The 26,313-nt window shown below is 44.8% G+C and overlaps 1 protein-coding gene and 2 long non-coding RNA genes across 6 annotated transcripts in view; 2 read left to right on the forward strand and 1 right to left on the reverse strand.

Moving 5' to 3' along the window:
- The window catches only part of NOL4 (nucleolar protein 4), a 187,445-nt gene extending 168,049 nt beyond the window's left edge, over positions 1-19,396 (reverse strand). For 2 of the 4 annotated variants that reach the window (XM_063168221.1, XM_063168205.1), the window contains exon 1: positions 18,902-19,396. In XM_063168221.1, coding sequence (XP_063024291.1) covers positions 18,902-19,168 — 267 coding nt within the window. In that variant the 5' untranslated portion in view covers positions 19,169-19,396. Of the gene's footprint in view, positions 1-18,022; positions 18,043-18,901 lie in introns of those variants that run through there. The other 2 variants (XM_063168213.1, XM_063168229.1) reach the window with 2 other exon arrangements.
- On the forward strand, positions 18,979-19,838 carry LOC134424458 (uncharacterized). Its single transcript, XR_010029423.1, has 2 exons — positions 18,979-19,108; positions 19,549-19,838. It is a non-coding gene; the product is annotated as an uncharacterized LOC134424458 (long non-coding RNA).
- Positions 19,839-20,291: 453 nt separating this feature from the next.
- LOC134424455 (uncharacterized) lies at positions 20,292-24,353 on the forward strand. Its single transcript, XR_010029421.1, has 2 exons — positions 20,292-20,499; positions 23,450-24,353. It is a non-coding gene; the product is annotated as an uncharacterized LOC134424455 (long non-coding RNA).
- Positions 24,354-26,313: the final 1,960 nt, after the last annotated feature.

Consider the following 26,313-nt stretch of genomic DNA (forward strand, 5'->3'; position numbering starts at 1 on the left):
TAGGATTTCTGATGATACCACAAAAATAATCTTTTTGTATTTCACTCAGATTTTGGATGTTGATGTAAAAAGCATTGCTCCATTTCATTTTTTCCTACTAGATTTTCTGCTCAGATGCTCCTTTTTTTCCTCCCCCCCTTTTTTTTTGTCTCCTTGTTTCTGCTTATAGTTTATAGACGTTCCTTCTCCATCCAGTGTATGTTTCAGCCTGTATATTCACTGAAATTTTTCTTAAATCAATTAAGACAACACTGTCCAGGTGAGCACCCTATTGTTTGCTTTCATCCTTCCCAGAATTGTTATACAGAGCATCATGACTTACAGAGACAGAATCATAGAACCACAGAGTGGTTTGTGTTGGAAGGGACCTTAAAGACACTCTAGTTCCAATCCCCCTTCCATGGATGGGGATACATTCTACCATATCAAGTTGCTCAAAGCCTCATACAACCTGGCCCTGACCACTTCTGGGAACGGGACACTCACACTGCCCTGGGCAATCTGTTCCAGTGACTCATCACCATCATTGTAAAAAATCTCTTCCTTCTGTCCAATCTAAATCTGCCCTTTTTCAGTTTAAAAAGATTGCCCTTTGTTCTGTCACAACAGACCTGGGGAAAACTCGCTGTCCATCTTTCTTGTAAGTGCCCTTCAAGTACTGAAAGGCCACAATAAGCTCTCACTGGAGCTTTGTTTTCTCCAGACTGAACAGTGCCAATTCTCTCAGCCTGTCTTTGTAGGAGAGGTGCAACAGCCCCCAAATTAACTTCATGTCCCTCATCTGGACCCACTCCAACAGATCCATGTCTTTTCTGTGCTGTGGATTGCAGTCTTGGACACAGCCCTTCAGGTGGGGTCTCATGAGAGCAGAGCAGAGGGATGGAGTCACCTCCCTCAACCTGCTGATGACTGTGACCAACTCAACTGACGTTATATCAATTCTCTGAATTAATCCTTGTGAGTTATTGATGCTGTAGTTACTGTAGAAATTTATTTTGCTTTTTTGGTCCCACAGAAGTCAATCTATTACTATTAAGAGGCCAAAAAAATAATGGCATTGAAGTTGCTTTCACATTTGGTTCTCCTGTGCTGCTGTGTTGCAGCAGAAGGAATGTCTCCCAGTGAGATGGGACCAACAGGGTCTTCAGCAAGTTTACCAGAATGTTCTCCTTCTCCAGATCTTGCTGTATGGTGCAGCATACTCACACAGCTTTTTTCAGGTTAGCTTTTACAATCTGGTTTGTAAACTTCTGAAACTGAAGCTTCTAGACTCCCCTATTATGAGGCCAAGTTTTATAAAATGTAAGATGTATTCAGTGTTCCTATCTCTATAATTAAATTTGTCTGGTTTTGTTATTTTGAGCACCTTCTGAATTTTTTTCAAAGAGCTTACTAGGCATTATGTTGAAAGGATTCTGCTCAAATTATATCCTTCATTCTCTCACTTTGTTTTAAGGATAATTACTTAACTGATATTTGGATTAATGAAATAGGGTATGGAAAATCACTAAATTGCCCTGAAAAATTTATTTTAAAAAACCCTGCTTTTTTATTTCCTGGTTTTTAAGTCTACAGGGTCCACTTGGGAAATTTGCAGAGTTTAAAGTGGAAGTTCTCAAACATGAGCCTGCAAGACCATTTATTAATTAATAAATCCACAGTCTCTAGAACCACACTAACTACCCACACTTTAAAAACTCATCAATCAAAAGGCTGATAATGAAATATCCATGGTCCTTGAGAGATTTTGAGAACTGACAAGGAGTTGTTGCTAAGACAATCTTTTCTATAAAGCTGTGGGGATTGCTAAAGGATTTTTGTATGAGGGAGTTTTTAACACAAAAGTAGAATTTTCACAAGCATTTGACTGGAGATGGGATTTTAAAAGAAAAAATTACAAACACCATGGGACTCACAATGAAATAGTAACAGTTGATAAGACTCCATTTTTGAGCTACTTTAACATCTATAAAGAAAAAGAAAGTTTCCTGATCTTTTTTGACATTGGCATCTTTAGGATACAGATACAGTTTTGTGGTTAGTTTTTCATAAAATAATTAAATTTTTATTTTCATGTGTGATATTACTACTGGTCAGATATCTTACTAACTTTTTAGGTCCCAGAAGCACTGTCTTAAATACAAAAGGAGTCCTCCAGCCTTTAGTGAAGCTGATAAAAAGCAGCTTTCTTTTGTTATGGGTAAAAGAGAAACCTCTTCTGGTACTTGGGGCTAAATACATTCCTCTTATTTACCCACTCTCCCCACTTTCTGGGCTGTCCCATTGGCTAAACGGCAGAAGGGACCCACAAGTGTTCCTCAGAGGAACAGACCTGGCTTCAAAATATATCATAATATTTGCATATCAGGGGCCCAAGTCCATGTTTTCCTATCACAACCATATGCAAATGTTTTTATTGCCTGTAATAGCCAGTGTAATACCTTGAGGGCCAAAAATGGAGCAACACTATTTTCAGCAACAGCTGTAACTATATACTAGGCTACATACCATGCAGCCACCTGCACAGGGTAAAAAAGCACCAGGGCTGGTAGCAAGACATGTCTCATGTGCTGGCAAAAGCAGAAAGCAACAGTGAACACCAGCAGTGACAGTGGCACGGGGTTTTATTTCCATTCCCTGCTCCTCACGTCACACCAACCACGACACATCGCTATTTACAGCAAGTACTTGTAGCTGCCGTGACACTGCACAGCAGGGTCTTGTGTGGCATCACGGTGAATTTTCTTACATTTGGGGCTTGTTTCAAAGTCAAGGGCTTCCTTAAGTCAAGCCCATAGCTCCCAATGCCTGTGCTAGCCGCAGACTACACGGCCATGGTGCAAGTGCACTGCAGGTGTGCAGGACAGCCCAATGCAAGAGGTACCAGCTGTATCACTGCTGACACACACAGTAACAAGGGAACAGGGCTGGCTGACACTGAAACCCATCCATGGCTGCCCACACAGCTCCTCCAACAGATGAGGGCATCACCAGCAAGTCCAGAGGAGGGCCACGAAGCTGATAAGAGGATTGGAGCACCTCCCCTACAAAAACAGGCTGAGAAACCTGGGGCTGCTCAGCCTGGAGAAGAGAAGGCTGCTTGGAGACCTCACAGTATCTGAAAAGAGCCTACAGGGAAGCTGGAGAGGAACTCTTCATCAGGAATTGTAGTGACAGGACAAAGAGCAGTGGGTACAGACTGAAAGAGGGGAAATTTAGGTTAGGTGTTAGCAAGAAATTCTTTACTGTGAGGGTGGTGAGACAAGGGAAGAGGTTGCCCAGGGAGTTTGTGGATGCCCAACCCTGGCAGTTTTCAAGGCCAGCCTGGATACGGCCTTGAGCAGCCTGGTCTAGTGGGAAGCGTCCCTGGCCATGGCAGGGTGTGTTTGGAGCAGATGATCTTTAGATTTCATCCAACGCTTAATTCCATGATTCTATCACCCATCCATCTCCAGCATAACGCCCCCCGTGCCTGCAGCAAGCACTACGCCGGGTAGGCACAGGGCATTCATTGCACTGAAAATAAACTGGAGACGATGTTCCACTGTACCTCACGGTATTCCCTGCCAGCAGTGGGTGCAGGCTGATGGCTGCGCAGGGGCTGTCCGTGCCCACCGCGGCGGCACAAAATGCCCCCTCGCCGCAGCCACCCGCAGCCCTTTCCCCGGAGGCCGGCACAGCCTCTCGGCCCGGGATGCGGCAGGCGCGGGGGGAGCGGGCCCGGGGCGGCCGTGGCCGCACAGGTGCTGCCGCAGCCCGTCGCCATGGGAACGGCGCTGCCGAGGGCGCGGTGGCCGGGCCCGGCCGGGCCCCCCCGCCCGCCTGTGGGAGCGAGGAGCGGGTGTGTGGGTGTGTATGTGTGTGTGTGTGTGTGTGTGTGTGTGTGTGTGAGCGTGTGTGTGTCTGTGACTGCGTGTGTGTGTGTGTGTGTGTGTCTGTGTGTGTCTGTGTGTGTGTGTGTCCCGGAGGTATTGCACTGTTTCCATAGGAACAGGCGGGGGGAGGCGATGGCGGCACAGCCGCACCCTCTCCCCGCTCCCCCTCCCCCGTGCCCTCAATGCCAGCCCGAGCCCTGAATCAATTAATGGAGCCGGCACCGGGCTGGGAGAGGGCCGAGGCCTGTGCCCCCTCTCCGGGCAGCCCCCGCACCCAGCTGGCGTCGCGGCCGCGCTGCTTCCCCGGGGGGACCCCGGGACGGGGTTCCCCGAGGGGTGGCCCGGCAGATGGTCCCTCCGCAGCCGCCCCCGTTCCCCGTCCCGTCCCCGGCGAGGCGCGCCCGGGGAGAGGCGCTGGGGAGCCCCGGCCGCACCCCGGGGACACCCGCGGGGAGAAGGGGCGGGGGACACGCACACAACAACAACAACAAAACCCCGTCCCCGCACGGCTGTTTACGGCACCATATGGCTGCAGGGGGAGGGGTGAGGGACACGTCTGCCGAGCCGCCGCGCTCATTATGTCCGATGGAGTCACGGTCAGCGCGCCTCCGGCGCTCCGGGGCGCGGGGGGACACCCTGCTGCCGGGGGCTGCGGCGAGCCCGCGGCCGAGGGACCCTGGCAATCCTCGGCGGGCACTCCAGGGAACAAACACACAGCGGGCTGGCTGCCCTGGGGCGGCCGGAGAGGGAAAAGCCAACTCCCGTCCCCAAAGTCTATCTCTAGATCTGTTAACATCTATGTATAGCCTCGGTGTAAACATGAATGTATGGGATAGAGCTCTATTTTGGATCAGCAATACTTGAAACGCGAAAAGGAAAATACGAAATAAAAAGGTCTCCTGTTGTTTTCTTGGCGGGTTTTTTATCGTTGGGGTTTGAGAGGAAAACCTGACCCATTTCGGGGCATCTCTGTCTATGGTTGGCACGTAGAAAGGGCTGGGATGGAAGCCCCGGGCATCAAACGCTAGCCCGAGATCCACAGCGATTAATGCTATTTTTTCTTTCCGAGCGAGGCAGCCATTCATTTCAGAGTAATCCTTGCTGCACGGCGCTGATGGAGGCACGCTCGGTGCAGCGCGTCCTGCCTCTGGAGAGCTTTCTCGGCTGGGGCAGGAAATGCTTTGAAATGGCTTATGTCTTTCCTCTCAACGATTCATAAGATAGGTGCTAAACCTTGCCATTATTAGAGAGATAAAATCCACAGACTATGGGGTCTGATAATAGGCAACTCTACTGTTACCCATATTACCTTGTAAAATTGAAGTATTGATTTTTTTAAAGCATGGTTTGCTACTTAGCCGACCAATCCCACTACTATTGTAGTCAGTGAGATTTTGCTATTGACTTCAGTGGGAACAGCTTTTTGCCTTTAAAATGGTCTATTTCACATTATTATGGTAATATCATTCAGCAATTCTTAGAATTGGCCTTCTTGGCCTTGGACATTTTAAAAGATTTATGTAAAAATTACTTGAGCTCAACTTCTTCACCTCATTTCTGCTCATGTTTTGTCCAAAGTTTTGTTTGAATAAATCCGACAGATAACTTAGTGTTCCAGATGGTTGTGGGTGGACTGGACCTAATAGATTCTCCAGTTATGTGTGTTTAAGTGTTTTTTTGTTTTGGTTTGGCTTTTTAATTTTACAGAAGCCTAGATTTAGAAACCCATTTGTAGATCTCCTGTTGTGTGCAGCTTTGAATGCATTTGGTTTCTCACCAAAATAGCATGCCTTCCAAAGCAAGATTAAAAATATTAATGCAGCCAGCACAGGGAGTGGTTCAGTTCGACTGCTGCCACAAAAACAGGCTGATCCTCCTGCCCATAGGTAACATACATCTGAATCTTGGCACCTGCCATTGGATTGAAATTCAGAATGAGAAACAGCAGGCCTCGAGGTCTGGAAATAAAGGTAGCATAGGGGGGAAAAAATGTTCTCTGCCTATTAGTAAATAATAAACTGCAGCAGTAAAGACCAATGACAAGGATTGAGGAAAACACACTGTGGGCATCAGATAGATACTGGGGCTATGATACAATAGTAAACATGTCCAAATTCAAAGTGCTAGATGTATCTAGAACCTATATTAACTGTTTGCCTATTTGTGTAACTAAAAGCTTTTTAGTGTCTAGCAACATTCTGCTTAGCTACTTTTTGCTACATCATGCTGTGATACTCATTGAAATAACTGTTGACTAATAGACCCCAATTTATAATAAATGGATAAATGGTTGGGAATAGACATTTATCCAAAATTCTGCTGATATCAAATTTCCTTGAGAAAATGCTTCCCCCTATGCCTCCCCACCTGCCCCCCCAAAATTGTTTCATCTTCCACACATTTCCCAGGCAGTTTGGTTATGCAGTTAATATCTTAAGGTTGTTCTGTGCTTTTAGGTAGCTGACAGGTATGCCTAGCTGCTTAAATACTACTTTGGAAGAAAATAGTAGTTTTATTAGCCAGAAGTAGTTTTGTTAGCCAGTTAACAGAAAGCATATGTCTTCTTTTGCCTGCTTTATTTCATTAGCTTTATCATTATTATTGTTATTATTACTGTGAAACGTGTAATATGTGTTCTCTAGGATTATTTTATTTTCCTCAGCCCCCATCTCTTCCAAGGCTGACTTTCTTGCTTTAAGGATCAGCTCATAGGAAGCTATTAAGCCAAAGTTTGTTTTTACTTGATTGGCTTTAACACTTCACTCCATTTGCTCTCTCATCTCACTTTCCTTCCACTCTTATTAGAAGCAGGATTGCTGTAATGCAAATATAGTTCAAAGAGACAGGAAAAAGAGAAGGAAATCTGAATTCTCGTCATAGCAGATGTCCTAATGCAATATCCATAGAAAAGGGAGATTATTTTAAAACAAGTAAACAAACAACCTCAACAGTGTAATTGAGGGTGAATATATGTGTTGTGTGTGCTTAGTTTATGAGAGATGCTCATTTATTTGACTTAAATATATGTATGGCTTAAAGGATTGAAATCAAGCTCATTCTCTGGTTTGGTTTATTCCTCCTTGAACAATCAGAACTTGGGGATTTCTACGACAGAGAGCTGTCTGCACAGTGCACTGCATTGAGTGCACTCTGATGTTGCAGAAGATTATAACCAAAGAGGTGGGAGCAGGGTGCCCCTGCTGTTATTTTAGAGCTGGATTTGGCCTTGCTGTTACTAAAACTTTCTTGATATTTTTATACATTTTATAAACTTCTCTATATGCTTGCTAAGCACCGGTCTCTGGCACATTGGAATTTACCTTGGCAATACCAGATAGCGCTGACATATAAATTATTCTTCACAAATAGAAAAAAATATTGTCTAAATGTATCCTATTGAGAGTTCGGTCATTGCTACCCAACACCAGCTGATGGGGGCATTGAGTGCCCAGGGCATTGGATTTTGGGTGGACTCCTCCCTCGGGCACTGACCATTGCAAAGCCCAAGCATCAGCCAGGGCTGCATCATGTCTTCAAAACAGGGCCATAACCTTTGTTCCAGAAAATTTGTGAGAATTATTCACAGATCTGCTGGTCCTGTCCCAAGAGGGGATTTCACCCAGCTTGATTTAGGATGACAGGGTGGGTCCTTCAAACCTCACAAATGTCACGGGCTTAACTCCTTCCAGCTTCCTTCAGCTACAGTTTTTCAGCTTTATTGTAGGTTTGTTGGTTCACTCTTTGGATCTATTAGGCAAAATACTAATTTACTTTAAAATATTATCACTTAATCATCTATATTGTACTTTACTTATTTGCCTGCTTTTAAATTACAGCAAGAATGATAATGCAAATTTCTTGAATGTTTTGAAGTCTGTATATGTGAAAATTTTCCTGACTTTACATCCATTAAAATTAAATTTGCTAAAAAAGAAATCTTGTAATTACCTATAAATTCATTAAAGTTCAATGATAAGAAGCAGAAAAAATACATAGTTCATTACAATTCTATTAATTGAAATGTTCTACTTATTATTAAAATTTGACCTGCTTTCTCCTATTTAGGAATGCTTTTTCCTACTCAGCTTTTGAAAGCAGTCCTTTTGCTTCCAGTTCAAAATGGAAGATTCAATTAGGAACACAGGTAAAACAGTATTTTCAGTTCCACAGTTTCCTTGAAGTCTGATATATCTTGCCAAAATTGAGATGAAGATAACAATACTGGAATTTTCTATATAGAGGGGCAATTTAAAAAGAAATTAATCTTATTTTAACTAGCTTTATTCACTTCCAAAGTTAGCTTTATTTATATTGCTTTATCATTTGCTTGGATGCAAATTTAACTATTTGAAAGCTCCCTATATGCCCAGTTCAACTCTTAGTTACACCAAAACAATGATAATGAAGCCTTCTACATTAGTCAGATGTGGCAGAGGATTTGTGTAAGTTTTCAAAAAAAAACACAGGGTCATTGTGCAAGAAGTTTACAATAAACATCCTTTTGAGAATTCTGGGTTTTGCTGCTGCATTCATATAGAATTTACTATCCCATCTCCTTGTTGGATAAGCCTAAATTGAGACAAAAAGGGATAAATAGATGAGATCTGCCTGAACTACAGTTTTTTGATGGATGGCTGGCATTCAAATATGGCACTCATTAAAAGAATGCTGACTGTTTGCTCAGTAAAAATTAAATACTTCAGTGTTACAGCAACCATAACCAGGGGGCTTTACTGAACTCTCATAATATAAAAAGATAAAGGTTATCAAAAGATGTCATAAAAAAAGCTATGACTATGTCTAGATTAAAGGAGGAAGGAAGGGGCTACATTCTTTTTTCTTTTCCACTGCCATTTCTTGAGAAATGCAATGGGACAAGTCATCTAATTATATATATGCCATACTTCCTAGTCCCATTGGTCAAAAAGCAAAGGCTTTCAGAAATTGTCATCATTTGAACAAGCTAATTCCTCTCATATTTGTCATTAATTCTCTAACAATTCTGCTCTTTTTTCTTTTCTTCCCACCACTGTAAGGGTTTGGAAATAGTCTCGACAAATACACACACTCAAAAAGCTGACACAGGTGGACAAAAATACAGAGGTGAAAGCAGCACATTCCTTCTCACCACAAGTGCAGTAAATTGTAAACCAGGGCTAGCTCATTGCAAACTTTCTGTGTAAACCACAACAATCTCATAGTTCACATAGTGCTGGACCTCAGAAACTTGATTGTCTCCCTCCTTCCTCCAGACTAGTGATATCACCACAGCAACGAGCCACAGAAACTGCTACAGCCCAAGTGACCAACAAACCATCTAGTACCAGACAGCAAAAGATGTTTCAGAGCTCAGTAATTGGTAAATAAACATATTCCTAACCAAAATACTGTGCCTTGTGCAATAATGACCAATTTATTTTCCACTGCTATAGCATCAGTCAACCTAAGAAGACATAACTAAAACTTATTAAGCTATTCATGAAACAAGAGCATGAAGGCTGAGACCACTAGCAGTGTTAAAATTCAGTACAAAGTGGAAGGGCATGAGAGGATGCTGGGATTTCAAGATGCCCCACCAGTCTTTCCTTGTGTTGAATGGATGGGCTGGAACATGACTCACCCTGACAGAGGTTCTATGGGACAACACCTGGGGAGAGGCTGCAAGACACCAGGTGGGAGCCAGGCAGAGCTCATGCCATCACACCAGTGCCCTCACTCCTGGTGGCACAGAGCAGGAAGGGCATGAACATGACCTTGTCCTCACTTCTGCTCCAGCCTGCAAAGCTGAACTGACATAAAGAGCATGCTACATCCTTATGAGAGCCACAGAGCTCCTGTAAAATCCTTGGAAGAAATTTTGGATTAATCAGTCAGGGTTTCTCTGGGGACAGCAGTGCAGATTTTCCATTCCCAACACTTTGGTTTATAAAAATGGCCTAGCTTTGAATTTATCTTCTAAGATGGTTGTCAAAAGAGCCTTGGGACATGAAATAGAATTTAAAAGGGTAGTGACTGAATTTTCTCTGCTGTTCACCAGTATTTACACCACACTATTTCTCTCACTTTCTTTCTCCCTCTTACATGTCAGTTTTCTGCTGAACATTTTTTCTCTTAATGTTTATATTTTTGGTATATAACCATTTTTTTGGAAATAACCATTTTAACTACTTCTCATGTAAGTACCCTTTTTCTTTGATGAGATTGGTTACCTTCCATGGACCTTCCATCTCTTGCAACCTTTTAGAGATGAGATAAATACACTAAGCATGCCATTAAAGGCAAGGACATACCATTTAATGTATGAGAATAATAAGTTTTCAGTGTTGTTCTCTATACTTTTCCTAACGCCGATTTTTGTTATATGTGCTGTGCTCATTTTGGATACACTTATTGATTTGTTTGAAACCATTCCTAAATATTTCCCTTGAGATATTACACTAATTCCATATATTTTAGATGTGATTGAAAGGCTTGAATTCTTCCTTTCCTCTCCAAAAGCTAATATCATGATGGCATAAAATGTAAATTATCTGGCAACGGTCTGTAGGGAATTCTGCCTGTCATCATTTCTCCCTTTTTTCCCCCTTTGTTACAATATTTCTATTTTAGCTCCCAATTCTTCTTTGACTTAACTGAATTAATTTGCATTTCCATATATATATATATATATTAGGGGGGGGTGTTTACATACACACATTGGAGTGCATTGCATAGCTCTCAAATACTTGCTGTGGTTTCCCAGTTCTTCATCAATTTTAATTTGTCATCATAGCCAAAGCTACAACCCTGCTTTAATAAAGTCTGTATCAGATGGGTTTCATTTCAGAAGGAAGCAAGAAACAGTTTTCACCTGAAAATTTCTGAAAGATTCTTGAACACAAGTTAGAAAAACATCATTAACAGCCACAAAATCCAAACTAGTTCCCAACCAGCTCCAGTTCATATTTACGCTTAAGATAATTTTTAATGACTCTTACTGATTTTTTTTCTTAGTGTTGACATATGGTTCACTATCTCTTATTTCTGTGAGCTATCTTTACTACCCAGTTTTTGCCTTTCTAGTACATTCTTGTCCATACTGTTGCATCATTGTCACATATAGTGGCAAATAATATATTTTAGTAGTATTTTAGGTACTTCATTCTTAAGTTCTTTAGTGGTTTTGAATTTGTGCAAGTTGCAGTGATGCCCTGCAATGTCATATCCCCTCTTTTTTAATTCTTTATTTCTGACCATTCTTCAATTTTATCGCCTGAAAAATGTAAACCCAGGGCAGATATTTCTTTATCACCCACATCAGAAAAGATACACACTGAAAAATAAAGTTTTGTGAAATGTGTTTATAGTCCTCATCTTTCTTGTCCACTGAAACCTCTGGCCATACCTTAGCTGTCCTTCTCTTATTGAAACTAATTACCTGTATAATGATTTGCCTGTTACTCATCTTCTATCAGCTCAGGGTAGTGAAAGTCCATTTCTAAATGTGATTTCCTATATACCAGCACAGTGCTGCTTTACCCTACAGATAGGTCTTGATTTAGTGGCAGCTACTCCAGCTCTGGATCTGCCTTGAACAAAAGTTTTCCTCAAACTGCACCTGGCATTATTAGTAATGGTAAGTCCAGAGGCAACAAAAAGAGCAATCACCAGTCATAATTACTTAAAAGTTTTACAGTGAGTTAGATTCATAAGTCATTTAAGTGCAAGTAATCTCACCACGTAAATTTTCTCTAAGTATAGTCAAAATGTTGTAGCATCCATGTCTGGTTTTAAAATCTCTGGGGTAACAAAATGTACAAAAGCTTCAGACACGCAGACCTTACTATCAATACAATGCACAAAACCTCTCTTTTCCCTAAGGAGTTTAATTACAGGCTCTTAAGTAAAAAAGGTTGAATGGGTTTCATCCTAGGCAGAAGTAGGTCATTTGATAAATGTTGCCCTTCCAAGTCTATACAGAATATTTGTTTCTGAAAAAAAGTCTCTACTTGAGGTTAAGTCTGACATAGATCAGTTTTATTAAGTAAACTGTTCACTACAGATAGTCCCTTAAGTTGAGGAGTGTCCACATATACAAGGAAATGTTTCAAACACCCCATTTGAATTTCAACAACTGGGCTGTAATCCCAGCAGATGCACACAGTAACTGTCAAGATTTGCAGCTTGCAGAGTTATTCAATAAGCAGTTAGAAGCCAACAAAGTTGATCATCACTAAGAAAATCCATGTGCATCGGAAAAAATGCTCAATGCCATAACTTGTGGCATTTCTTTCCTCTATATTGACAATGCCTGGATATTGTATGTTCATAAACCATTAAAATATACCTTGCTAGTGGAATTGTAAAGTTTTGAGATTCACCTATTTAAAGAGAACAAAAGGGTAATTTAAGCAAGCTGCGGGATCACTTTCAGCGCTCTTGCAGGACAATAGCAACAACTCTCAGTGCACCAACTACCACTGCCTGAGTTTTCTAGAGTCAGAGAGGCTTCTGGCAGGTTTAAAATGACACAGACAAGACAAAAACATCTTTTACATCCTGCAAAGCTCTACTAATTTGGGCGACTGTGTTGACCAGTCAACCTACTCAACAAGGAACACAAGATGCCTGTGCTGCTCTGCGATGCATGGGAGGCTGCAGAATCTGCTGTGATCCTCCCTCCTGGAGAGTGTGCTTCCTGCCACGCTGTCTCATGATCTTTCTCCACATCTACCTCATTTATACGCTCTGCTTATTTCGTTCCTCTTTTACCAGCAAACTCTCAACAGGTGTATCCTGCATAACTGGGGAAGACTGGGACCCGAATAGCTTCCTTCAGACCAAACCTAACAGCTGCTAGTTGCCTCCTTTCAACAGCAAACAAACTCACAGTTCAGTGTCAGCCAATTTGAATTTATTTTTGTAGTGTAAAATGAAATTTGAATCATTAACTCCCACATTCATGCAGCACTGGCACTAGCCTTCTTCCCCCAGGGCCTGTGTTCATGGGAAGCCCTTTCTACCTGCAGTGTCTCTGTGTAGTCTCCTCAGATCCTGTCTCCTTTCAGTCTAGAGTTGAACAACAGCAATGGTGATCACCTCAGAGGACAGGGAAAGAAAGTTTCTCCATAAAAAGATCAAAAAAAGTCCTATCAGGCTTTTTCTGTAAAAAAGCTGTACTGATGCCTAACAGCTCATTTTAGCCCTAACCTTCCAGCTTATTTTCCACTGATCACATAGCTGTGTAGCCACAGAAACAGCACACGGTACGTCCAAAGAAAATCAGGGCTGGAGCATCTGAGCAGCAGCCCCTGCATCATGACCAAATCCACTACAGCTTCACTGACAAGAGACTCAGGGTAAGAACGAAGAAACAAGTTCACTATCACCTCTGGCTTCTCAGCAAAGGTTCACAGAAGCATGAAAATCAAACTGTGAGGTTTTATTTCTGATTACTGGAAAGATTTGGGCTTTTGAGCTGCAAGTCTGGCCTTTGCCCAGGTGATAGCACTGAATTTTTCATCCTGTCTCTCATTACATGTGTATTTATAGGATGGATACATCAGTGCTAGGTTTTGTTTGCACACTGCTACACCCTATTTCATGTTTCTAAAGTCAAGTCAACATTTTCTGACCTTAAAACACTTCGTTTTTAAAAACCTGCTCTCCTTGGCTCATTTTTCTTTGAAAATTCCAACTCAACATTGTTACTAAGAAATCTCAGCTCCTCCTGTCCCTTTGCCTCTCTCACACACGCATGTGGAGATGGCATCCTACATATGGGCGCTTTAACATTTTTTAATTCCAGGACAGAGTTATTCTCTTTATTCATGAACACTCCCCTGAATGCCTGCATTAAGAGTTGCCAACTAAACCAGTTTTGTTCCATCTGCTGTGACCATTTTCCAGCACTCCCTCTCTGATTCACCAGCATCCCTCCCCACCGGCTCCATCGGGAGGTCTGCAAACAGCAGGGCAGAGGCTGCGGGGAGCGGGAGGAGACACAGCTCTGCAGACCTCAACAGGGGTTAAGGAAAATGTGGCTGGCAGCTAGAGCAGGGGGGATATGGCAGGGTTTGAATACCACTCCTGAGCCTGGAAGGTGCATTTAATGGGACTGTAAAACTCCTGCAGCATTGTACCTTGGGATAAATTACAGCTCACCCTCGGCATCACCTTTCTGCGGTACTTACTGCCATTATGTGCTGGCAGTTCACTGGGCTACAGAGCTACCAAAGTACATTTGACAAATACTTCTATAATTTTTTTCCTATGGATGGGTACAAAAATGGGGAGAAATGCAAAAAAAAAAAAAAAAAAAAAGCTTATTTTCAAATTGCTACAAAATGCCCTAAAATAATGAACAATTTTAAATGTAAGATAGTTTAAAGCGATCAATTTTGACCTATAAGCTATTTATGTTGTGATCTTTTTTCTATTGTTCATAAACAAAGTAATTTATCTAAAAAGAAAAGGAATATAAACTGTATCTATCTACTATTATTCATGTCCAACAGAACAAGAGGTGGGTTGGGACATAGCCTGTTCCTTAGAGCTGACTGGTCTATAATTTTAAGCCTTAAATCCTGTAATCAGGTTCAGTAGTACAGCCTTGCACCTGCACAAAGCCTTGCTGGTCTACTAGCAGCAACCCATGAGGTACCAGATCCTCCTGGAGGATCTAAAGATTTAAGCTAAACAAAATTCAGTTTCAGAATGAAAGTTCATTCTGTGCTTATATATGGAAAATATAGAAGAAAACACAGGAAAATTCATACATTAGGTCTGTGATATCATTAAAGCCAATGAAGTAATTTCAAATTAGTAATGACATAAAAGTAATCTGAACTTGGCCTTTGAGGTTATATTCTATTAGTTTGCTAACACTGTGTAAATTCTATATTTAAAAGCTATCCTGCAGTCATCTTGGCCCTTCTTTTTTAAAGGAAAATTCTGATTAAAGTCTGCTGATATAGCTTGGGCTATTATTTTATAACTTCTTTTTTAATCAAGACTAATTTTTAGGGTCCATATTTGTGTCCACACACAACATCGAGCCAGAGAAAGCAAAGTGGTGAGGAGAAATTTGTTTTCAAGTTGCCAATCAATAAGTAGCTCCAGCTAAAGAAACTACGCAAAAAATAAATTTTAAAAATACACCATAAATATCATGTATACAGTTAGAAAGGATATCCTACTAGAGATACTAGTTCCATACCTCCTCATTGTTGGTGAGTACCAACTATTGAAAGTCAACAGTGGCAACCACTTGGCATATTTGTTGGCCTAACCTGTTTTATTTATACAGTGTGTCCAGGCTAGACATCATTTCACTGCTTTCACAAAGTGCAGTTTGGGCTTGATGCAAGAAAACCTTCAGTGGTGACAGAAACAATCTGAAAAGTTGCAGAAGTGAAACACTCACTGGGTTGCATACAGGAGTGCCTAAAGCATACAGAAATTGTGTGCTGTCCCACTCTGGACCTAAAATGGCTGTTTTGCAGGGAATGTTGTTGCCTGGTGACCAAAAGTGTATCTCCTAGGCCACAGAGAGATGTGAACATTCAGAAATTGATTTGTTCCTGTTGCTCTTGAGGAGACCATACCCGTAAAATAGATTAAGCCAGCACATCACCATCTATGCATTCTCCTTGCTGGCATGCTTAAACTTGATACTGAAGGCAGGCCTGTGATTTTGAGCTACTTATCAAGCAGGCCAGGGAAGAGCAGAATAATACCTCGTGCACTACTGCCCACAGAATATGAAAGTAGACCAAGGCTGAGCTGCTGTAAGGCTGCAAGACACCCTGCTTCAATTAAGTCTGTGTTGTACATCTAGGCTGTTCCGGTGCAACCTCCCAGTTGCTATCAGGCTCTCTTTCTTTCATTAGAATCAAGTAGTTAATTAGCCCCAGCCTGTCCTCTCTCCTTCTCTCTTTCCCTTTAACGCAGCAGTAATGATGTCTAATTACCAGCAGCAGTGGATTACAGCACCATCAGGAGCAAATCTCTCTGGCTGACAGCAAAGCTGAGCAGCAAATCTTAAAGCTTCAAGGAGAGAGTAATTCCTAACAAAGTATTTGAATATTTCCTTATTTTTGACCAGCTTGTAACTGTAGAGTCCAACTTGCAATTTCATCCGTCCTCTTATTGAACAGGGAGTGCTCATGCAGTGATTAATTTTAAATTGAAATTAATTTTACCTATGGTGAGATCAAGTGATGGACAAAAAGAGGGAGAGGGTGAAGGAGAAATTCACAGTTTGGAGCTCTGCTACCTTTTGGGGCTGTCTCTGAGGACAGGCCCAAATGTATGGGATAACCATGAGAGAGGGGAGGAAAAAACAAAGATTATCACAAATTTAAAAACTCTTAAATAATAATTAAGAGTTAAAGAAATGAGAGAATGGGCTTTTAAGGCTTACCAACAATTACTGTCTGATGAAAATCCAATTTTTTCCCCCTGTAACTTATCATTCCCATCTGGGTGAAATTCTAGACCTCTATATAGGAGCTAATTCTAGACCTGTAAATAGGAGCTTTGCCACTGACTTTCTCTGCCAGGGGCAGCATCCCTGTTCTGTCAAACATGTTCTTTCTGAGCCTTCAGTGCCTGGCAGGCACTGCCCCAGCCCTGGCAGCAGCTCATACAAACCACTGCCACCCTGTGGGTCTGCTCAAATACTCCTCTGCCTTTTGTGCTGGGATGGTGACACCAGATTCATGGATTTAGGAGGGGCTGGCATTTGTTTTTCAGAGCTGAATGTTGCAGAGCATCCCCTTTTCCTATTTTTGTTGGACAACAAATTTCTGATGGCCAGCAGGAGGAAATTCTATGTATGTATTCTGAAAAGGATTAAATATCATTGCTCAGGTTATATACAGATATTCTGTATATTCTGATATTACAGATAGGTCATGCTACCTTTTCCTTTCTTGATTTCATTACCAGTCCTAATTTTATTAAAATTCCTGCTTGGTTGCTAAACTATATGAAGAGAGTTACTCCTTTATGAATGTAAATACATGTATAGGGGCATAAAGAGACATTCACAGCTAAGGGTGCGATTCCCACAAATGTACATAAGGTAAGACCTGCAAGATGCTCAACCTCTCACTGAAATCCCTTGTGGGGAAAAAATAAAAATAAGAATTGATTCTGTGTTCTTAAAATAGAAAACAGGATGGAAGGTGGGACTCCAGGCTTTCATGGCCTAGCAAAGGTGAGAGAAAATAAACAAGCTTATCATCCCTGAGTCTTGTGTTTCAGAGGACCAGAAAAGCACTTAATTTTTAAATTCCATTGTGTAAAATTAAGGTTATCCTCTTTATTTAGTGCGGTAGTCAATGTCATTTTTAAAAATACTGAAATTACTTACAGTTTTGAACTCGTAGTGAAAAAAATAGTCTTGGGAATAAACAATCTTGCCCACTGGCCCTTCAAAACAATTATTTCAGTGAGCAGAAGAGATATTTAAAAATACTAAGCTAATTGGAGACTCCTGCTTTAGGTAACCTTTTTGTTATAAATTGTATCTATGGTACTGTCTGGGCTCAGAGATGAGCAATCAATCTTGTAACACTAAAACAGAGATCTGCCAAATCATCTGAATCTATAGACAGACCTGAAACACTTCAGTGAATAAAAAACCATAGAGAAAGAAAAAACTGTCCAGAGCTTCTCTTTTACTTTAAATCTTCATATTGAAGATCTCCTTAAAATTAATTTCCCACTTCTGCCTCCTCAGAGCCACGACGGCGCTGATGACAAGGGGGCAAATACAAGGCAGCCGCTGGGAATGCCCAGGTTTATGACTTCAGCAAGGCAAAGAGAGGCAGATTTCCCCGGCAGCCTACGTCACAACCCAGCCCAGAATACTTTCCAAGAAGCCCCCTTTGCTGCGCCACCCAGCAACCTTCCCGTTAGCTCTGGATAAGCTGCCACTCCAGGAAAAAAAAAAAAAAAAAAAAAAAAAAAAGAGAGAGAGAGAATATTGCTCATCCAAGCCAAATGCCCAGGCAGGAATATTTTTAATTGCCGGGTTTCCTTTCTCGGCTCCCCCTCCACACCCGCCCCACGCACAGACAAAAGAAGCTTAGCTTGCGTGACCCAGCGCATAAGAAGTAAGAATAATGATACATTAAGAGAGTTCAATAGGCAAAACCTACTTGCAACCAACAGTCCCCATCTTCTCAAATAGGAAAATCTGTCGCTCCTGCCACCACCAAGCATAATAGCTCTCCCGCTGTCAGACCTGCGCCGAGCCCGAAACGCCAGCGCCTGCCGGGGATGCCACGCTACCCTAGCGCATCGAACGGAGTGCTGAGGGGCTCCTGCGACCCCGCAAAGTGTCACAAAATGCACCCTTCCCCCGGTCATGCGGAACCCCGTCCTCCCTTTGTTGAGCATCCTCTCTCTCCCTCCCGCCGCCCCTCGCTGGCGCAGCCGGCGCTCCACAGCCCAGCCGGGCACATTCGCGGCCGCTCGGCGGCGGCGCCGGGGCTGCGGGATAACAATAAGGGGAAGGGGGGGGGAAAGGATAAAAATCATACTAGCAACAAATAAATAAATAAATAAAGCTCAGCAGAGATCCCGGGGAACCACCGCCCGGCGCCGCGCCTGGCTTTGTGCCAGGCAGGGTACCCCCGTGCGCCATCCATGCATCCATGCATCCATCCATCCATCAGCGGGGCCGCTGCCCGGGGCGCGGGCCCGGCACAATGGCCGGAGCGGCGGCGGGACAATAGCGCACCCCGAGCCCGCCGCAGCGGCCCGGGGGGGACGGGAGGGACGAGCAGGACGAGGAGGACGAGGAGGAGAACGACACCGACCCGGCGGGGCGCGTTGTGCGCACGATCGCTTTAAATAAAAGGACCCACAAAGACCTCGGCGGTGTATAATGTGACAGGCAAACGCAACATGGTGATGATGACTTGGGGGAAGAGGGAGGAAGGAGCCAACTGTGGCTGCGGCTCCCCCTGCGCCTCTCGCTCCCGGAGCGGGCTGCAGCGGCCGACATAGAACAAGGAAGACAATTCTCTACTAACCGTGGTTTTGACTGGCACGTACAGCACTTGCTTCCCTCCTCCAGCACCACCACTGACCTCGTCCGAGTTGCCGAGCTGGAAGCCTTTAGATTTGACCCAGAATTTGAATTTGGCATTATCCGTGGAGCTCGACTCGGAGCCGTTCAGGAGCTGGACGATCCGGTCGTATTTTTTACGGGTCACCGTCTTGGTTTTTCCTGAGTCCCCGTAAGTCCTGAGACACCAGTCCTGAAACTGGCGGTACATGTCCCGGTCGCTGCTCTCCATAATCTCCTAACACACACACGCACACATGCACACGCCGGGGCGCACACACACACACACACGGACACGCACACAGACACGGGCAGACACACGGACACGCACACGCCGCCCCGAAGCGGGCCGGGGTACGGGGCCGGGCCGCCCCGCCGCACTTTGCACCTGTTCACCCAGCGCTCATGAAAAATGCATCCACCTCCGAGCCGGAGCGAAGGAGGTCCCGGTGCAGGCAGATCCCAGCGGATTTTTTTTTTTTTTTTTTTTTTTTTGTTGTGGTGGTGGTGGTGGCTCGGGGGGGTGGGGGTCGGGAGGGGGATGGGTGGGGGGGGCAGCAATCAATTCAATAGTGTGGCAATGTTCTCCTTCATTATTTTTTTTTTTCACAGGAGGCAAAACGGATCTGGTGGAGGTTCCTCTTATCCTTCCACTGTACGTGATCAGTCTCTTTAATAATTGTGCAAGGCAGGACTATCCCACTGGCTCCAGCAGCAGCGCCTTACCCACAGAGGGTTCGGTTGGATAAATAATTAAAATCCCATCCCTCGGCTTAGTGAAGGAAAAAGAAAATATTGACTCGGATCCTTCTTCTTTTCCATACATCAACTGCACCCGGATTCACCCTGAATAGTGCAGGTGAAGAGGAGGAAAAAAAAAAAAAAAAAAAAAAAAAAAAGAACGGAAAGAAGAGAAAAAGCCCACCCTAGTCCGCACCGGCAGCCCTCGGCTGTCTTCTCCGAAGGCTTTCTGAGCTTTCTGTCTCTGTCCTGGCGGGCTGTGCCTCTCCCCAAAGCCGCCTCGCCGCGCAGGATGGAAGAAGCACTGAAGGGCACGCTGGTCTCTTTGCTCCCCCTTTATTCCAAGGCTGGGCGGCTTTGCTTCAGATATCCCCGCTCCGGGCATGAAGGTACTGGAAAGAAAGAAAGTTCTTACCTGCTATTTTCTAAGCCTAATGCATCCGATCCGCGTTTAAAGTACATAATTTTTAATTTTTAAAATATGGTCTGTGAGAATTTCACTTCCTCATATTGAGTCCCATTGAATTTTCATATGCCCTTTCAGGAATTTTCCTCTGTTTATTTACATGGCGATCCCAGCCGATGGAAGGAAAAAAAAAAAAAAAAAAAAAAAGAAGAAGAAAGAAAGAAAGAAAACCCATATATATGAGACAGGCTTGGATATTGGACCAGAGGAGAGATCAGTCCCAGGAGGATGTTGGTACAGGAAAGGAGGCGGCTCTCGTTGCTCTGCCAGTGTAATGATGGTGCTCACACATGTAGGACTCCTCGGGTGCGGGGTATCCTTTGGTCTCTGGGCTAAACTGGCTACAAGGCATTCAAGTAAGTTTGCGTGCGGATGCTAAGCATAAACCCCCGTTTTGTAAAGGGGGGAAGAAGAAGAAGAAAAAAAATCCTGATTATTTTTTTTTCCCCCTCCCTTTGCCACAGCTTCAGTTCACGCCGGAGATCTCCGCGCTCCCCCGGTCTCCCCCGCCGCGTCAGGCAGGACACCCCCTCCGCGGGGGGGGGAAAGGCTCCGCCGCGCCGCTTCCTCTCGTCGCCTCTCCGCAGCCGCGCCCGCCCGCGCCTCCGCCATCCAGCGCCGGGCTCCGCGCCCCCGCTCCGCAGCCGTGCGGCACCTCCGCGCCTGGGGCACGACCCGGGCCCGCGCCGCCCGCGGGCTGCGCTCCGGGGCCGCCGCTGCGCCGCGCCGCGCTCGGCTGGGCTGGGCTGGGCTGGGCTGCGCCGCTCGGCTGGGCTGCGCTCCGCGCCGGGCTGGCGGCGGCGGCGGCGGCGGCGCACCGGGCCGGGCCCAGCGCCGCTCCGCGCCCCCCCCGCGCCCTGATTGGCCGCCGGGACAAAAGTTTCTGTGGCGACGGCGGCGCGGCGCGGTGACGGGCAGCGCTGTCCCATGTCGGGATGCTCCCGCCTCCGCGGGCGCGGCGGGGCGCGGGGGACGGCGCGCACCCGGCCCGGGCCGGCGGGGGGTGTGGGGGATGCGGCGGGGGAGAGAGAGGCGAGGGCAGCGTTTCCATGGCGATGTCTCCGGGCGCAGCCCCCCCGCCTCCCCGCGCGCAGACGGAGCGAGGGGATCAGCTGACACTTCATTAGCTGAGGACCTAATTATTGCTTATTGGAGCAAGAAACGCGCGCAGGGCCGTGGCGGAGGGCCGGCGGCCTCCGCGCCCCCGGCGGACGTCCCCTCCGCCGCCCCGCCCGCGCTGCCGGCGGAGCGGAGGAAGAGCCGGCGGTAGCGCGCACTTTGCGCCGCACCGGCCGGCGGGGCCGCGGCGGGCCCGGTGCGATCCCTGCGGGACACGTGGCCGCCGCTGGGCTGGGCTTTCCCCGGGAAACGGAGAGCGAAGCCGCTCCGCCGGGCGGGGGCCGGGCCGCGGGAGAGGCGGCGGAGGGGCCGCGCTCCCGCGGGGCTCCCCCTGCAGCGCTCCCCGCATCTCCCGGTGCCCCCGGGGCCGGGCGCGCAGGCGGCTCCGGGGAGCGCAGCCGCGCCTTGGGCCCCGCTCGGCCGGCCGTGCCCGCGGCATCGCACCCCGCGCTGTCGCACCCCGCGCTGCGGCGGCAGCGAGCGGCACCCGCCCCGGGTCGGCGCTCGGTGGGCGGGAGGGGAGCCCAAAATCCACCGCAACCCAAACGCGTGCCGCTTTGGGCTCGGGTCGCTGAAATGAAGAGGGCTGCGGGGTTCCTGTGCTGTGCCTCGGGTTTCTTCTGCAGAAATTCCACCTGTGTCTGGGTATCCAGTCTCTCGGGGCCTGGAAGGGCCCAGTGGAAAGGCAGCTGTGTGTTTTTCCTGCCCAGATCTAGGCAGTAGCGAGCACCTTGGTTCACTCTCTTGTGTCCTGCAGAAAAAGGCTTCCATGGGCTGTCATGCTGTTTACACCGAGCCTGGATTTCTAGTGCAAAATCCGAAGGTGCTAAGAGAACCAGGAGAAGCCCTTCCTCACCCACCCCAGCCAGGACATGCTGGTCCGTTGGGCTATGCGTGGGCACCTTAACCTGGCCGCCATCTCCCCAGCTAACCCGGCTCAAACAAACCTGTCCTCTTCTCTGTCCCACTCTTCCTTTTGCCCTCTTTCCCCTCTTCCCCCAGTCCTATGTTTACTTTTCTGCTTTCTGTCTGGAAGCCCCACCTCAGACACAGGCAAAGCTGGGACAAGACTATTGTTTAAAAGCAGCACTCTGAAGGATGTTTGTGTTGCCAAAACCTTTCCTGCTATCTGTAAAATCTGAGAGGACAAGCTGGCACAATGGGCAGAGAAAAGTAGGACTTAGAGATAACCCAAGGAGGCTTGAGAGTTTTTGTTGGCCACAGGGCTCGTAAATTATCTTGGCAGCCCCATTTTGATGTTAGAGGAGCACGGGACTCCCGTCCATCACAGGATGTAGAGGCGAGGCAGTAACAAAGGAACTGCTGTGCAGAAGGGGAGCAAGGGGAACCTCGCTGAACTCTTACCCAGCAGGCTTTACGAGATGTAATATTGCTTCAATGTGCCATTAGATCTACATTTAGAAAAAGGGTCGTAACATGGATTGGGCTGCACTGCTAAACAATTCTGTCAGATAATTGTTCTCAACCCAGCCTCCTGCTGAGGGTCTCAGTAACTTCCGTATCATGCTGGTACTGTGCTGTGACTGAATCCAAAATACGCACACAAAGCAAAGGGGATAAAGGAAGATGTGACAGAGCCAGGAGTGACGATCCAGACAGTTATAGCATGGATGAGTAAAATGCCTGAAATAAGCAGGCATGGGTTAGTAGATCAGAAAATAATTCCATATCCAGGAGTATCACTTTGGATCCTGTAAGGAGCCCTGTGCCTTCTCAAAAGAGACACATTCCTAAATTCAATCAGGCTTGGACCATGCCTTAAAGACCCTGGAAATATTATTTATTTTTTCAAACTGTTTCAAGGCAGGAAAAAGAATCACAGAATTCCAGAATGGTTTGGAAGGAATCTAAATGATCTTAACAATCATCTGCCATGGGCAGGGGCCCCTTCCACTAGACCAAGTTACTCAGAATCCCAACCAACCTGGCCTTGAACACCTCCAGGTAACACTCTGGGCAACCTGCTCCAGTACATCACCATCTTTACAGTATAGTCCAGAACTTCCTTCTGATATCAAATCTAAGTCTTCACCTTAAGGCCATTCTCCCTTGTCCTACCACTACATGCCCTTGTGAAACAAACATGGGTGAAAAGCACCTGTGGGGATGGAGAGTAGAAACTCGAGTAATATTAAATGTGGCTGGATTTCTTTCTCTGTTTTACAGTTAAGATTTTTGATTCGTGTTGATGGAAGATATGGATGTTTCATGACTGCTTCCAGTAATCACTTGGCCAGAAGTCCTAGGAGCATCCTGGAACCCCACCCACCCTGCCAGACAATGGATCAGCACAGGATACAAAAACTATGCTTACCATAAGGAATTGGTGATCTAAAGAAGGTCAATTTCATGGTACATGGCTTCATTTTCATACAAATATACATTCTAGTGTATTTTCACAACCTATACTCATTACATATATATAATGTGTATGTCATTACATAAATATAATGTGTATGTGTATAGTAACTTCAGCAGAATTTATACGGTGAATTTAGAGTGCAGATTTTTAATATCCCATTTTAAGAATTTCTGATTCTCTGAAAGTAGTACTATCAGGTTATATTTAAGTAAGAAAAACTACCTGGGGTTAAGTTCACTGTCTGCTTTGTGGTGGGTTTTTGTTTCAGAATTAACAGAGTTTAATAACACAGTCTGGAATCTCCTTGCAATGAAAAGTGCTTGCACAGACCCTCCTCCTGTCAAGAGTTCTAATGGCAACCTGTGACCCAGCTGAAATTGAAAGTCCTGTGGCATCCTTGAGTAGAGGGACAATGTTGGTCCTTCAATGCCATGGACTGAAGCTGTTCTGTGCTCTGCATTTGCAGAACTCACTTGCCTCTGCCAGAAAATGAAAGTTTCTCTCCTCTGGTGTGGAGACACCACATCATTGCCTTGCTGGCTTGATTGCTCTGCAGCCAGCCTGAAACAATACACCACCAACAGATGTGTGAACATTTCCATTCAGTGGAATGAAGTGTTTGCTGCAAAACAGAGTTCTGGCTATTTGAATTGCCTCATGTGCATCAAGCTGTGAAAGAGGTTTAAAGTAAATCATGAATATCATAAATACTGTATTTTTTGAATTATCAGCTCTAACAAGTCCACTGGCACTAGAAAGTGAAGACAGGCAGAAGGGGGCCTGTCTCTCATTGGAGCTACCAGGGTTTCTAGATGAAATTACAATCTTGCAGTGACATGGAACTGAGTCCATGGGAAAAGCTGAGAGACATTTTCAAGTTTTTTTAACTTGCTGAAAAATAGAGAGTAGGTTTTTGGCTTAAATCTGTCATCTGACTTCTACCAAAGAGAAGTGTTTGGAAAACATGCACCATATTTCAGCACTTGTGCTTGATATGTGCATTACTGGATGGCTAAGGGTAGCCTTTGAGGATGTGAATTTCCTGCCTCTTGGGTTTTTTGTTCATTGACATAGCGAGAAAAAATTATTTTGACACTTCTGACTTGCCATGTCCATGAGTTACGTTGGAAAGCCCCTTTCTGTGCAGACTGAAAATCATCCATGCTGAACTGACAGAAGATGTGCTGAGGAATAAAGAAACTGCAGCTCCAAATGGTTTGCTTTAAACTACATACCTGGTGGTGCTTTTCCTCTCTTCTGGAGAGAATTTCAGTGGAAATGTCCTGTTGTGTCCTTTACAGCCCAGTGATGGCAGCAACAATGAGCACTGCAAGCCCTAATGCTTGTGCAGGTAGAAGTCAGTGTTCACACACTGCATGGGCTTGACTCTGCTCTCCTCCTTTGGTCTCACATACCTGACAGACTCTTCTGACTGGTTCAATAATCAGTCACCTGATTGCATTTGGGGAGGTAGGACTCTGCTGTGACACATCTTCCCTGAGGAGAAAATAGTCCCCATTCCACCTACTGATATTACTGGCAAAGGACCACTCTAGAAAGGTATCCTTGATGGCAATTCCAAGGTATTTGCTGCTTAGGAGAAACTACAGGTAGTCAGAAGCTACAGGTAGTACTACTTGGTAGCACTAATGTATGAAAATTTCAAACGGAGGGAGGTTGTCTAGGTTTTGATTTATCTAGTGAATGAGCTATCATGGAGCAAACCCTAAACTATTAATTGCTGTTCAAATTTTTTTTTCCTACAAATTGTTTCCAGTTCCCATATTCTTCTCTATTTTTCTTAAGTTACTGCTGATTTTGGAAAATTAAGATGAGGTAGGCCAAAGCAATGACTCAGAGATGGCTTATAAGAACCTACTTGCTAAATATTTGGGGGAAAGAGGCTGTATGTTTCTAGGTTTATAAAGGAATGTGAGAATGAATTCATGAAATGTGGGAATAGTGTCAACTAGTGTTCTGGTTAGGATCGTTTCACATGGAGTGATGTTGATGATGCCAATGAGAATTATGCTGGGATATATTCTGTCTTTATTTTTTAACAATCTTCTTTGGCGACATTCGGGATCCCTTGAGAAAATGCTCAAACTCACTTCCCCTTCATGCAGTTAGAAAACTCCAGACTTTGCTTCATTCTACAAAGCTGCTTTGCTTTAAGTAGCAGTTCTGGAAAACATAACTTCACATATTTCTTTTACTCTATGCTTTATTACTGAGAATATTTGCATGAAAACAGGGTCTTTGTTTAAAAGTTCCTGCTTCTTATTCATCACAGCTCGTTGAGTTGGAAGCAATTACGGTACCCTGTACAGAAGGCTCCGATCCCTTCAGAACAGAAAAATATAAGCAGGAATTGACAAACTTGTAAGAATATAAGCTCTTGTTTTCATGAAAATTTCTTCATTTCCTTGGTAATAAAAAAGGAAAAGGGAGTAAATATGTGGCACACTATGAAAAAAAAAAAAAAAGAAAAGAGAATGTTTCAAATGTCTTAAGGTTTGTATATGGGCACTGAAAATTTTTTTTTGTTACAGTGACACATTCAACCATGCTTGTTTTCATGCTAAAGAAGGTGTGCACAAAGGTGGGTTGTTTTGGTTTTTGTGTGTGTGTATAGTATTTTTTATTCTTTCTACAGGTAATGTATCTT

This window comes from Melospiza melodia, chromosome 1, assembly GCF_035770615.1.
Source record: "Melospiza melodia melodia isolate bMelMel2 chromosome 1, bMelMel2.pri, whole genome shotgun sequence".
Classification (NCBI taxonomy): Eukaryota; Metazoa; Chordata; class Aves; order Passeriformes; family Passerellidae; genus Melospiza; species Melospiza melodia.